A 15,619-nucleotide genomic window follows, 5' to 3' on the forward strand; every position below is an offset into this window, starting at 1 on the left:
TCCGTTGGCTCGTTACAGAGTGAGTGTAGTTCGTTTGATTTCTTATCCCCATTTATTTTTGTATTTATTACACGGGAAATATTTGCAGACCATTGCAAATTTCGACGATATTCGCTGTGTCTTGTTTGGATACAAGTTTGTTTCATTCACTCATTCACTAACATCGACCATATATTTAGGGGTTGTACAGAGGAGTGACACGAACAGGACGAATAAAAAATATCAGTACTGGGGAAGGCGAATGGAAGGGTTCTAGGAAAGAGCAGTACATCTGCAATAGAGACCGAACAGAGGCTAGCGAGACCAGTTACAAAGACTCCTCTAGCGTTTGGAGTCCTTACCAGAGACGTGCTGCTAGGTTCGTAATTGGGAAGTATAGCCGGTACTGAGATGATTGAGGAAAATGAATGAGAACCTCTAGATGGTGCAAATGGCTTTGAGCACTATGGGACTTAACATCTGAGGTCATCAGTCCCCTAACCTTAGAACTACTCGAACCTAGCTAACCTAAGGACATCACACACATCCATGCCCGAGGCAGGATTCGAACCTGCGACCGCATCATCAGAGTTGTTCTGGACTGAAGCGCCTAGAACCGCTCGGCCACAGAGGCCGGCTGAGAACCTCTAGAAGGAAGGCGACTTGGTTCTCCCTTCCCTATTCCTATTGGGTACACTTAGCCACTGTTCGAGGAAGACTCTGAGAAAATTCTGTTGTCATCCTTGCACATCTCGTATAGGAATCATGAAAAGTAATTGATTGCATATGCACTTTACCGACTTCGGCGTTAGCCTTCTTCACATCTCTTACAGCAAATACGTAGAAAAAGATCTACAATTTATTATTACATTACAACAAGTATAATGGATTGTAATTCATATTTATATAGCTCCTATGAGTAATACAGGTAAGATGTACAAACATAATACTTTTTCCTGCTGCTAATTGCAAAGTTCATCTTGTCGTAAGTTGTTTTTTGTACGGCGTGTACATGTCGTTATTTAAATGTGCTGCCGATGGGTGGTAATGGCATGTTTATATAAAAATAAGTAGGTAAAATAAATGGCATCATCCATATCTAACAAACGGAATAATATACTTCTAAAATATGTAGTTGTTTAAAAATATACATGAATTTACATAAAACTCTGACCTGAATATTTATTTAGATGTTACAACTCAACAAATTTTTTACTTTTATTTTTGTTATGTTCTCATTTGTAAAACCTGAACGAGTATTCAGGACAATTTTAATATAAATTTATGTGTTTTTCAAAAAACTGCGTATTTTAGAAAGTATATTATTCAGTATACCAGACATTCTGAAGCAAGTAACCTGTTTTACTTATGTATGATTATGTAATAATGCCAACGTCACTCACCCACAGTACTTTTAAATTGTGACGTTTATACGCTGCAGAGAAAAACTCACAAGATACATTTTGTATTTAGCAGTGGGAAAAATTGCTATGTTTGTACATCGTATCTATGTTAATCGTATCGGTTATACAAATATGAATTGCACCTATTTAAGTTTACTGTAAATGAAATTCTGAATTCCAGATTTTTTTTCACATTTTCAGTAGTAAAAGTGAAGATGGCTAACGCCGAAAACGGTAATCATAATAAGCTGCTTATGCGATCAACAGCGTAAAATAATCGCAATAGAAGTGCCTCGTGATCGCGGGCTCTCAACGTGGCATTGTGTCTGTCTTTTATTTATATCTCGCTCAAAACGCATAAGGAATAGGGCAGAAAATCGCTAGTATTAGTCCAAAGTACCCTCCGCAATGCACTGTACAGTAGCTCGCGGAGTATATTCGTAGAAGTAGATATTACTCGCAACGAATTTTTTTTTTCCCCTCACTTAGTTTCTATCTTCCATATAAGCCCTTCTTCGTGGACATCTTATACAGTCTAGGGATTCCCTTGACAAAGTCACGTCCTGATGTAGCGTAGTATGGTTGACACTTCTCTTTTTTTTTGTGACAACTGGTGTATCGTTCGTTTCACAACTTTGAGCACTATTAGTAACTCATCAGTAGCTTTCACATTCCCAGCCCCCCATCTCCCCCCTGCGGCATCCAACCCTTCCCAACCTCTCCAGTTTGAACATTTTTTCCGACTCTGTCTTCAAACGAACCAACACCACATCCGTTGCATATTTTCCATCTATTAGCCACCTCTTCAGTGGTTCTCCTAAACCACTTTAGGCGAACCCCTATATGGTTCCTGCAATACAGCCAGTTTCGTCCTCTTCCCAATACGTCTCCAACTTACGTGTTATTCCGTCTGTGATAACGTAGCATATATCGTCCTTCCCTACCGGATAAATTTAGAAAACCTTATTGGAGAAGATTGTGCTACCATTATGCTGCCACGTCTATCTCGCGCAGGGATCATAAGATAAGAGAGATTAGGGCATGTACGGAGATATGTAGACAGTCATTTTTTCCCTCGCTGTTTACACGGATGGAACAGAAAAGAAAATCCGATAATATCGCTACGATGCACCCTCCATCACGCGGTTCACTGTATCTTGTGAAGTGTGGATGTAGATGTGGATAATATTTTGAACTGACAGTCAGTTTCCCTTTTTTTTCTCCATTAATTTATAGCTACCCTGTAAGCTACCAAATTGATAAATTCATCTCCTGATGAAAGAAAAAGGCCGGCCGGTGTGGCTGAGTGGTTCTAGGCGCATCAGTCTGGAACCGCGTGACCACTACGGTCGCAGTTTCGAATCCTGCCTCGGGCATAGGTGTGTGATGTCCTTAGGTTAGTTAGGTTTAAGTAGTTCTAAGTCTAGGGGACTGATGACCTCAGATGTTAAGTCCCATAGTGCTCAGAGCCATTTGAACCATTTTTGAAAGAAAAAGTCATTTTTCTTTTTGACAACAAGTTTTTGGCTGGTTTTGCAGCATTCGGGTGCTCTCCGCGCCTCCCCCCCCCCCCCACTCCCTCCCTCCCAGTTTGGTCCTTTCTTCCCATCTGGTGTTGAAGTGAGTCAGTGATATGCATTTTCTATTAGCAACTTCGTAAGTTTTTGGTGAATGCTGGAATGGTTTCTCCAATACGGCCACGCTCGATTTCATCCCCATACATCTGCAACTAACCTAAGGACATCACACACATCCATGCCCGAGGCAGGATTCGAACCTGCGACCGTAGCAGCAGCGCGGTTCTAGACTGAAGTGCCTAGAACTGCTCGGTCACAGCGGCCGGCGCACTGTCTCTAATGACCTCTTATCTGTCATCCTTCCGCAGAATCATCTTACAGATTTTATTTTTTTATTACTGTGTTACACGTATCAGATGTTATTCAATCTGTATATTGAGCAAGCAGTAAAGGAAACAAAAGAAAAATTCGGAGTAGGTATTAAAATTCACGGAGAAGAAGTAAAAACTTTGAGGTTCGCCGATGACATTGTAATTCTGTCAGAGACAGCAAAGGACTTGGAAGAGCAGTTGAACGGAATGGACAGTGTCTTGAAAGGAGGATATAGATGAACATCAACAAAAGCAAAACGAGGATAATGGAATGTAGTCAAATTAAGTCGGGTGATGCTGAGGGAATTAGATTAGGAAATGAGACACTTAAAGTAGTAAAGGAGTTTTGCTATTTGGGGAGTAAAATAACTGATGATGGTCGAAGTAGAGAGGATATAAAATGTAGACTTGCAATGGCAAGGAAAGCGTTTCTGAAGAAGAGAAATTTGTTAACATCGAGTATAGATTTAGGTGTCAGGAAGTCGTTTCTGAAAGTATTTGTATGGAGTGTAGCCATGTATGGAAGTGAAACATGGACGGTAAATAGTTTGGACAAGAAGAGAATAGAAGCTTTCGAAATATGGTGCTACAGAAGAATGCTGAAGATTAGATGGGTAGATCACATAACTAATGAGGAAGTATTGAATAGGATTGGCGAGAAGAGAAGTTTATGGTACAACTTGACCAGAAGAAGGGATCGGCTGGTAGGACATGTTCTGAGGCATCAAGGGATCACCAATTTAGTATTGGAGGGCAGCGTGGAGGGTAAAAATCGTAGGGGGAGACCAAGAGATGCATACACTAAGCAGATTCAGAAGGATGTAGGTTGCTGAAGGTACTGGGAGATGAAGAAGCTTGCACAGAATAGAGTAGCATGGAGAGCTGCATCAAACCAGTCTCAGGACTGAAGACCACAACAACAACAACGTATCAGAATATTGCCTTACCTGCTGCTTTTGCTACTCCTCTTCGTTCCCCCGCCTTTGAGGGTTCGGTATAAGGACATCATCTTGGTCGAGTACGACGTGGTGGCACACAATCACTTCCCAACACTCACAAATGAGAACTGTACAGAGTCGACACACAAGGAAAACAGGTGACAACTACTAGTATCGGCACACGTAGAGGATAGCACCAGAACCGAAGACGCGGAGCGAGTAAAGTTATCGCACACAGCCGACTACTGCCAGAGCGGCGACAAACGGGAGACGGTCAGTAGTGCAGACGAGACGGCGGGCGACCGGTCCGCGTGGTCACGGCACGGTGCAGAGCGGACTCGCTGGTGCTCGCTGGGAAGTCGGCGCGGTACTACTGGCCGGAGGTGGGCGCGTGCACGCCGCTGCCGCTGCCGCTGCCGCTGCGCGCACGGGCGACTTTCGCTGCAGGCGGCCCGCAGCTGCCGGCTAAGGGCTGAGCTGTCTCGGCAGGTACCGCTAGCCGTTCGCGGTTACGTCCGAACGGCCGCCAGCGCGTGTCATCCGCGGAACCGCGGAATGTCGCCGAGATGAATCACAAAACGCGAATGGAATCTCTCCCACACCTGATGACACCCAAGTCGGTGGTGTCGTCGGAATATACCTGCCGTCGGGGATTTGGGTCAGGGATACAGTGATGCTCTCGAGAAGGAACGCGTCAGAAGAAAAGCCCGTAGAATTTTGCGAACTGCGGTGCTGTGTACACGCTCGCGGTGTACACACGCTGATGACTACACAGTTGACGACAGTGACTGTGACAACTTTCTGCGAAATCCGCCACTGCTTATGAGATCTGCTACATTACTGTAGGTATAGCCTAAGGGTATACACAGGGTGTTTCAAAAATGACCGGTATATTTGAAACGGCAATAAAAACTAAACGAGCAGCGATAGAAATACACCGTTTGTTGCAATATGCTTGGGACAACAGTACACTTTCAGGCGGACAAACTTTCGAAATTACAGTAGTTACAATTTTCAACAACTGCAAGTGATGTGAAAGATATAGAAGACAACGCAGTCTGTGGGTGCGCCATTCTGTACGTCGTCTTTCTGCTGTAAGCGTGTGCTGTTCACAACGTGCAAGTGTGCTGTAGACAACATGGTTTATTCCTTAGAACAGAGGATTTTTCTGGTGTTGGAATTCCACCGCCTAGAACACAGTGTTGTTGCAACAAGACGAAGTTTTCAACGGAGGTTTAATGTAACCAAAGGACCGAAAAGCGATACAATAAAGGATCTGTTTGAAAAATTTCAACGGACTGGGAACGTGACGGATGAACGTGCCGGAAAGGTAGGGCGACCGCGTACGGCAACTACAGAGGGCAACGCGCAGCTAGTGCAGCAGGTGATCCGACAGCGGCCTCGGGTTTCCGTTCGCCGTGTTGCAGCTGCGGTCCAAATGACGCCAACGTCCACGTATCGTCTCGTGCGCCAGAGTTTACACCTCTATCCATACAAACTTCAAACGCGGCAACCCCTCAGCGCCGCTACCATTGCTGCACGAGAGACATTCGCTAACGATATAGTGCACAGGTTTGATGACGGCGATATGCATGTGGGCAGCATTTGGTTTACTGACGAAGCTTATTTTTACCTGGACGGCTTCGTCAATAAACAGAACTGGCGCATATGGGGAACCGAAAAGCCCCATGTTGCAGTCCCATCGTCCCTGCATCCTCAAAAAGTACTGGTCTGGGCCGCCATTTCTTCCAAAGGAATCATTGGCCCATTTTTCAGATCCGAAACGATTACTGCATCATGCTATCTGGACATTCTTCGTGAATTTGTGGCGGTACAAACTGCCTTAGACGACACTGCGAACACCTCGTGGTTTATGCAAGATGATGCCCGGCCACATCGCACGGCCGACGTCTTTAATTTCCTGAATGAATATTTCGATGATCGTGTGATTGCTTTGGGCTATCCGAAACATACAGGAGGCGGCGTGGATTGGCCTCCCTATTCGCCAGACATGAACCCCTGTGACTTCTTTCTGTGGGGACACTTGAAAGACCAGGTGTACCGCCAGAGTCCAGAAACAATTGAACAGCTGAAGCAGTACATCTCATCTGCATGTGAAGCCATTCCGCCAGACACGTTGTCAAAGGTTTCGGGTAATTTCATTCAGAGACTACGCCATATTATTGCTACGCATGGTGGATATGTGGAAAATATCGTACTATAGAGTTTCCCAGACCGCAGCGCCATCTGTTGTTGACAATTGTAACTACTGTAATTTCGAAAGTTTGTCTGCCTGAAAATGTACTGTTGTCCCAAGCATATTGCAACAAACGGTGTATTTCTATCGCTGCTCGTTTAGTTTTTATTGCCGTTTCAAATATACCTGTCATTTTTGAAACACCCTGTATATTCAGTAAGAAAATGTATGTCCTCATTTTACTAAGGTCTGAAGCTCTTCTTTTCTTTCTTCCGTGGAGATGACACATTGGTGTCGAAACATGTCTGGGTAAACATAAAACTAAACTAATAGTGTTTGCACAAGGCTGATTTCCAAAAACACCCAGTTTTTAAAATAGGTGTCCTACGTAACACGGGCGCCATAATACTAATCAGGAAAGTACTTGGGCACGAACAAACAGATCTGTATGAACGTTTGGTTACAGCACCATTACGTACCTCTGAATGTGCTGGTGGGTGTCGTTTTTCTGCAAAACTCTGCAGTCATGCTCTAGATATCACTGTAGATGTAATTGTAGACGCCATATGCAATGCAGTAATCTTAACTACAAATGTAAATGCGGAATGTCAATAAAATGCTCCGAGCAATACGAATGACAGCAAAACGCACAGTGAAGAAATGCCAAGTTGATCGCATGGCGCATTTGCACATTCTATGATATCAGTGTTGAACGCCACGTCGGTGACACTTTTGAAGTTGTTTACTGGTTCACCAATATCGTAGCCAGCGTTCTGCCACGCGTAACGAAGCATTGGTCTGTATACTCCCGCAGATAACTGATTGTAAATGACAGAATGCATATTCATGATAAAGAATCTGTCATGCAATTTCGGCTGCACATTACTGGAACGTAGTTTAATGAAGTCTGTTATTCTCCTGGCATATATTTTATATTGCCTGAAGAAATACACATCCAGAGGTTGTGCATATTTTGTAATTTTAGACGGAATGATTTTTAAATCTACATATTTTCCGCCTGATGCTTCCAGTAGTACTCGTTCATCCTTATGTCCAGACCAGGAGTCACAAAGTACTAATGACTTTCTCGACAAATGTGGATTCAAAACTGACAGAAAAATCGTCTTCCGATGTTGTTTCGTCATCTTCCCACTCACACTTGCATCGACGACGACATTTGGAGGGCACCGCGTTTCTATTTCCCTTGACACGCGGGGTCCAAACTTTCCACTGGATTCTTGGAAGCAAATATAGAGTTTGTCTGCCAATCGTCCGTCCATCGATATTGCAACATCGATCGTGTAACTATCTCTACATCGACATCTACATTTATAATCCGTAACCCAGCCAACGGTGTGTGGCGGAGGGCACTTTACGTGCCACTGTCATTACCTCCCTTTTCTGTTCCAGTCGCGTATGGTTCGCGGGAAGAACGACTGCCGGAAAACCTCCGTGCGCGCTCGAATCTCTCTAATTTTACATTCGTGATCTCCTCGGGAGATATAAGTAGGTGGAAGCAATATATTCGATACCTCATCCAGAAACGCACCCTCTCGAAACCTGGACAGCAAGCTACACCGCGATGCAGAGCTCCTCTCTTGCAGAGTCTGCCACTTGAGTTTGCTAAACATCTCCGTAACGCTATCACGCTTACCAAATAACCCTGTGACGAAACGCGCCCCTCTTCTTTGGATCTTCTCCATCTCCTCCGTCAACCCGATCTGGTACGGATCCCACACTGATGAGCAATACTCAAGTATAGGTCGAACGAGTGTTTTGTAAGCCACCTACTTTGTTGATGGACTACATTTTCTAAGGACTCTCCCAATGAATCTCAACCTGGTACCCGCCTTACCAACAATTAATTTTATATGATCATTCCACTTCAAATCGTTTCGCACGCATACTCCCAGATATTTTAAAGAAGTAACTGCTACCAGTGTTTGTTCCGCTATCATATAATCATACAATAAAGGATCCTTCTTTCTATGTATTCGTAATACATTACATTTGTCTATGTTAAGGGTCAGTTGCCACTCCCTGCACTAAGTGCCTATCCGCTGCAGATCTTCTTGCATTTCGCTGCAATTTTCTAATGGTGCAACTTCTCTGTATACTGCAGCATCATCCGCGAAAAGCCGCATGGAACTTCCGACACTATCTACTATGTGTTGCACAGTTAACTGATTGCAACATCGCGACAGTGTTTCTCTCCCCTTTCATGGATAGCGTTCTGTCGCAAGAAAGTTCATAGTTGAACTGACTCTGATCACAGTTCCATACAGAACTAATATCGATATTTCTCTCGTGATATGCTCATTGACGTCAGCAACAAACGTTTGAGCTCTTTCAATCAGCTCTTCTTCGTCGATCTTATCTTTTCGTGCTTGGAGCATAGTGATACGGCTGTGAAGTTTGTACACCCGAGATTTCTGGCTACGACCAATGCCCAATGTTGTAAATGCCAATAATGAACGGCGGAACCGCATTCTCGCGCTTCATCGAATTTCGCCATTACACGCTCGTTGATGGTCTTGAACAGCAGTGTACGATTTCCTTTGAAAACTGTATTTCCTTCTCTTTTCTTTGCCACGTAATCCAGTATGTTTTTAATACTGCTTTTAGACTTCAGTTTAGGGTATCTTTTCAGAAGCGCCGGCCGCGGTGGTCTAGCGGTTCTAGGCGCTCAGTCCGGAACCGCGCGACTGCTACGGTCGCAGGTTCGAATCCTGCCTCGGGCATGGATGTGTGTGATGTCCTTAGGTTAGTTAGGTTTAAGTAGTTCTAAGTTCTAGGGGACTGATGACCTCAGATGTTAAGTCCCATAGTGCTCAGAGCCATTTTCAGAAGCTTGTCGTATGTGTCGAAACCTCTTACGTAATAATCATCGTACATGTTCTCCAGTGTGTTGTCATCAAACGCCGTGATGATACTTGCAACTTTAACCTTCTTCTTGGGAGGCGGTTTGTATTCACTGTCACTGCTTCCACCGCCTCTTCCCGCACTTGCCGTAGCACTACCGTTTGCAATGAGTTGTTCGTCATTATCGTCCCTATCATCATCATTATGTGGTAGTGTTACAACAGTATCTGTTTATAACTTATGCTCATATTTCTGCACTATAGTAGATACCAGAAAACATGCGAATGATTCGTCTTCTGCACCAATACCATCTTCACGAAGAAGGGTTCTTCGTAACTTTATCTCAACCAATCGTAAAACATTAGCAGGATTGATTACCAATCGCCGAGCCATCTGACGCTTCAATACACAAATAATATCACAAAACGCAACTTCAGAGGCACACTGCACCGTCCCTACTGGCCCCAACTGGCGTACCGGCAGGTCAGTGTGCAATGCGGCATGGCATACGCAGAGGCCTCTAACGGACGAATGCAGAGTTTTTCAGATGCGGGAGTATCACTAGTGCAATAAGATACCTTTACGTTATTTCTCACTCGATTTTGGTGTACCTGTGTTTGTTCGAGCCCAAGTACTTTCCTGGCAAGTGCTTTCAGGAGTTCAGTCGAGTAGTTATGTCCATTTTTTTGCACGATATTTCGACGACTGCCTCTATCGTCCTCTTCAGGTGCTGCGAACTGCGTTTTTTAATCTCGCTGTCTGGATTTCAACCAGACTGTGAAGTACTGTGCCCACACCCCGACATCTTTAGTCATCAACATCTTCACTTCAGGCATTAGGCTTTTTTTCGTTCTCCCTGTTACAGTACCGATCACTTCCTTGACTTCTTCTCCCAACTGGTTAAAATCGTCTTACCTGGAAACGTGATCTTTCTTCACTCATTCTTTCGAGATGTTTATTCCAGTTTCTCGTATTTCCTTATATGCTGCTGATGGTGTTAAATGTATTTAGTTCTTCCCTAAATTCCGAATTTCGAAATCTGTCAGATGTTGTTAGAAACATCATCTCTGTGGCCTGTATGCATCTTTCGTGGCGTTTACTTATACCCCCACGGTCGCAGGTTCGAATCCTGCCTCGGGCATGGATGTGTGTGATGTCCAGAGGTTAGTTAGGTTTAAGTAGTCCCAAGTCTAGGGAGCTGATGACCTCAGATGTTAAGTCCCATAGTGCTTAGAGCCATTTTTGAACGTGTTTTCTTTTTTTATCATCGTTATACTGATATGTGACGTCACAACATAATAATTACAATGTTTGACCTGTCCAATTGTTCTATTGATGATCACAATTTTTGTCCGTACAGTATATTTCCCTTGAAAGCCATTGCTTTTGCTCTTTTTTTCTGAAATTGTCCAATAGTACTCTTCGCAAACCTTACCTAATAAATGAATTCCCTTTTGTAGGTCATCTTCATTATCACCCAGCAGCGTGGCGTCGTACGCGTATAAAAGACAATTCAAGCGGGAGTTACTGTTAATCTTAATCCCCGATAAAAATCTCCTTCCATTTCCGAATCGCATCATCTAAATAAATGTTAAAAGGTGTGGGTGAAATGCTACACCATCGTCTTACTCTTTTGTTTGTGGTTACAGGCTGTGTGGGATAAGCAGTTTATCTGAAATTACAGTCATATGTTTGTACAAACTTTTTGAAATGTTTATTGGGTTTTGTGGATATCCTCTTTTCCTCATAATTCTCCACAATTTCTTTCTATCAACATTATGGAAAGCCTTAATAAAACCAATGAACGCTAAACGGGTTTCCCTATTACCTTTTCACTGTTTTTCGAAATTTTCTTTTATTATAAATACTGCAGCTGTTGTCAATCTGCCCCTCCGAAATCCCATCTGTTCTTTGCCTAATAAAGTCTCGGCTGTAATCTTTAACCTCTTGTTCAAGATTTTTGCATAAACTCTGTATGCGTTGTCACGTAAGCTGATTCCTCTATAGTTCTCGCAGCTATAGCTGTCTCCTTTGTTAAATAGTGAAACCACCTTTGTACGTGACCATGCTTCTGGAACAGTTGCCTTTATCCAGCACACATTAAATGAATGCAGCAATCTCTTTTGCTGTAGAGTGCCTCCATATTTTAACAGTTCAGCGTTTATACCATCCGTACCAGTAGCTTTTCTGTTTCTTGTGGAGTTGAAAGCTTCTCTTAAATCATGTATGCATAAATTGTCTACAAATCCAATTTCAATTTCATCCTCTACATTCTCAGTGGAGCATGTTCTATCCGTTTTGCTTATTGGGTTTATTTATTTTAGTAACTTCTTTTTCTGTTTTATTTAGCATTTTCATTGTTTTATAATCGATGATTTGCTTTCCGTGAACACCGCCTTGTATTAAATTTGTAAACCTTGGCGAACTAGTTTCATTGCTCAATTGCTGCTTTTCTCTCTTGTTTGTAAATCTGATGATTCTCCTCTAATGCTTCTTTACTTCAGTATCAAATATTGTCCCAATTAGAACAAATGTATTCGAAATGTAAATCTTTCGACGACATCTCCAAGTAGTAGCGCTGAAATTTCAACCATGGCCTGTGGCCTGGCTTAACAAGAAACACAATAAAATTTCAGCACTTGTTGCAATTTACTGTACACTGGTACCTGTTGAAGGAGGTATTCGAATGTCATCTTCGCATTTCTTGCAATACTGCACTCACCTCTGCGATGACACCACCGAAACATCTCGTAAATCTTGATAGGACAGCGCTACTCGACGCTCCAGTTCTTTGTCATTCAACGGGGTGCTGAACACATCTCTTTGGAGAAAACGACCTACGCTCCCATGCGTTTGTTTGACTTGGGCGTGACCCCCATGACTGCCACGCTTTTATGTTTCCGTAATTACTTCGTGGCACCTGAAGATGAAGGTTTAAGCTTCGAAGCCAGTCGTGCAATAAATAAGAAATTACTGACAGCTGGATCTATATAAATACACTCCTGGAAATGGAAAAATGAACACATTGACACCGGTGTGTCAGACCCACCATACTTGCTCCGGACACTGCGAGAGGGCTGTACAAGCAATGATCACACGCACGGCACAGCGGACACACCAGGAACCGCGGTGTTGGCCGTCGAATGGCGCTAGCTGCGCAGCATTTGTGCACCGCCGCCGTCAGTGTCAGCCAGTTTGTCGTGGCATACGGAGCTCCATCGCAGTCTTTAACACTGGTAGCATGCCGCGACAGCGTGGACGTGAACCGTATGTGCTGTTGACGGACTTTGAGCGAGGGCGTATAGTGGGCATGCGGGAGGCCGGGTGGACGTACCGCCGAATTGCTCAACACGTGGGGCGTGAGGTCTCCACAGTACATCGATGTTGTCGCAAGTGGTCGGCCGAAGGTGCACGTGCCCGTCGACCTGGGACCGGACCGCAGCGACGCACGGATGCACGCCAAGACCGTAGGATCCTACGCAGTGCCGTAGGGGACCGCACCGCCACTTCCCAGCAAATTAGGGACACTGTTGCTCCTGGGGTATCGGCGAGGACCATTTGCAACCGTCTCCATGAAGCTGGGCTACGGTCCCGCACACCGTTAGGCCGTCTTCCGCTCACGCCCCAACATCGTGCAGCCCGCCTCCAGTGGTGTCGCGACAGGCGTGAATGGAGGGACGAATGGAGACGTGTCGTCTTCAGCGATGAGAGTCGCTTCTGCCTTGGTGCTAATGATGGTCGTATGCGTGTTTGGCGCCGTGCAGGTGAGCGCCACAATCAGGACTGCATACGACCGAGGCACACAGGGCCAACACCCGGCATCGTGGTGTGGGGAGCGATCTCCTACACTGGCCGTACACCACTGGTGATCTTCGAGGGGACACTGAAAAGTGCACGGTACATCCAAACCGTCATCGAACCCATCGTTCTACCATTCCTAGACCGGCAAGGGAACTTGCTGTTCCAACAGGACAATGCACGTCCGCATGTATCCCGTGCCACTCAACGTGCTCTAGAAGGTGTAAGTCAACTACCCTGGCCAGCAAGATCTCCGGATCTGTCCCCCATTGAGCATGTTTGGGACTGGATGAAGCGTCGTCTCACGCGGTCTGCACGTCCAGCACGAACGCTGGTCCAACTGAGGCGCCAGGTGGAAATGGCATGGCAAGCCGTTCCACAGGACTACATCCAGCATCTCTACGATCGTCTCCATGGGAGAATAGCAGCCTTCATTGCTGCGAAAGGTGGATATACACTGTACTAGTGCCGACATTGTGCATGCTCTGTTGCCTGTGTCTATGTGCCTGTGGTTCTGTCAGTGTGATCATGTGATGTATCTGACCCCAGGAATGTGTCAATAAAGTTTCCCCTTCCTGGGACAATGAATTCACGGTGTTCTTATTTCAATTTCCAGGAGTGTATGTTCCGCAGTCGCTGATGTCCACCTGGTCAAAACTTTCGTACAGATATTTGAGACATCGTGAAGGAGAAGTTGATTGGTACAACACTTGTATTTGCTGTGTAACGTTTCCTCAAGACAACAGAGAAATTATTTGAAATGTGAATATCATTGTCTTGAAACCACGCCCAAATCGTATCCGCCCACGTCGCAGAGCTTGCTAACGTCAGCTTGTGCGGTGGCAGAGGACTCGGAGGTGGCCTGATCGAACCTTGGTGGCGGAAGAGATTTTCATTGGCAGTACCTAACCGGCAAAGGGAGTAGATGTGGTGGTGGTGTAAATATATTGATCAGCAGACTTTGAGCGAATTCTCTGGATCAAATCCCAAACCTCAATGCAGTGTCTCATCGAATGAGGGCAGGACATCTGACATTGTGGTGATCCGTCCATCGGATGTGGACGTTAAGCGCGGCAGCCCCGTTGGTGCCATTCGAGCGGAGTGGACCATGTATCGGCACAGAGTTTCACCCTCTCCTTTCTCATACCATTCCACAGCACAAACATGACACTACACATTACTGTCACCAACACTCAAGAGGTGCAACTAAGACACTACAATTCTCAACTCAGCGTGAGAAAAGGAGTCGTTGTTCGCCGAGGATCAAAACCTTTTCGAATTATGTGGCTTAATAACCACTCAGAGGCCTTCCAGTCAACAATACCACACAAATTTACTGAATACTTCTTAGCACTGACGAAACTGGATTACACTTGGTTTTCACATTGCATGCGGCTATAAAAACAACTACTTAATTTAAAAAATAACAGAAAATTTAAAAAGGTAAAGGGTGTTATAGTACTTACGGCGAAGTAAGAGCTCAATCAGTTAGACTGTGTCTGCCGTGACTGCTTTACGCATCTACTGCGACCAGTCAAGTAAACAGTTTTGTTTACGTTTATATGGTAACAGCTTTGCCAGCAGTCAGCGTCCTTCTTTCGCTACACGGAGCGGAACCACTAGGAAAATTCTCTTGCATAAAATTACTTGCACAAAAGCTTATTTCGACACCGTTAACTGTTCATAAAACATTTAGGGCGTCAATGTTACGAGAAGGAATGTGTGTACAAATAATTTACCAAGCAGACATAGGGAACACACCCACTTTCATCACCGATGATTCTGTTGTCTACACTAAACCGTCATAGTAAAATTGCAGTAAACGCACTTAAAACCACTTGCACAAAATCACTCTTCATGTACAGAACGCCTTTATCCGTTATTGACAATTTCATAGACTCCACTGGCGCTACAAAAGGAATACGAAATTGAATGAACATGAAACGTACTTAGGCACCAGAAACATTGGGATAATTAAATTTATCGGAATAATTTGTGATCCTCACGTTCTCAGCCTAACTCTTTGAACAGAAGATGAAATTCTTAATTTAAAAAATTAGAAAATAACAATTTCAAATAAATTGAAACAGTTTTCTTCTCCATCGTACTAAGGACCAAACAAGATAGTTTTGAGGATTTATAACGGTACGTTTCCTTTGATCCTGTCCCAACGTTAGGCCGTGCACTTCACAGAGTCTTTTATAAGTGCGTATGTAGACGCTCATATAGATGGAAATGAAGACTGTTTAATTTTGCCATCCTACATGGTTAATCACGAAGATTCTAAGGATACATAGTTTTCCAATTTATCTAATGCTATTATTGCAGTATTGTGGTATGTAGTTGCAAAATGGAAGGAAGTTGTTTATGTATCCTCGACTTTCCTGATACTTGATTCTTAATTTCAGTTGTTTAGTGGTTCGTTGCTGAAATAGGTACCTGCAACACACGCCATTTAGAAGAACATAGCAATAAACCCTGCCCGTCTTATCACAGTGACCCTCAGAACTATAATTATCACACTAAAATGATAGATACTGTCTTCATTTATCAT

General features: G+C 44.1%; 1 protein-coding gene across 2 annotated transcripts in view; it reads right to left on the minus strand.

The window, feature by feature from the left end:
- Positions 1–4,528, minus strand: part of LOC126161331 (uncharacterized) — a 681,344-nt gene extending 676,816 nt beyond the window's left edge. The window contains exon 1 of one of the 2 annotated variants that reach the window (XM_049917091.1): positions 4,218–4,528. In XM_049917091.1, coding sequence (XP_049773048.1) covers positions 4,218–4,279 — 62 coding nt within the window. In that variant the 5' untranslated portion in view covers positions 4,280–4,528. The remainder of the gene's footprint in view (positions 1–4,217) is intronic. The other variant, XM_049917090.1, reaches the window with a different exon arrangement.
- Positions 4,529–15,619: the final 11,091 nt, after the last annotated feature.

The sequence above is a fragment of the Schistocerca cancellata genome, chromosome 2, assembly GCF_023864275.1.
Source record: "Schistocerca cancellata isolate TAMUIC-IGC-003103 chromosome 2, iqSchCanc2.1, whole genome shotgun sequence".
NCBI lineage: Eukaryota > Metazoa > Arthropoda > Insecta > Orthoptera > Acrididae > Schistocerca > Schistocerca cancellata.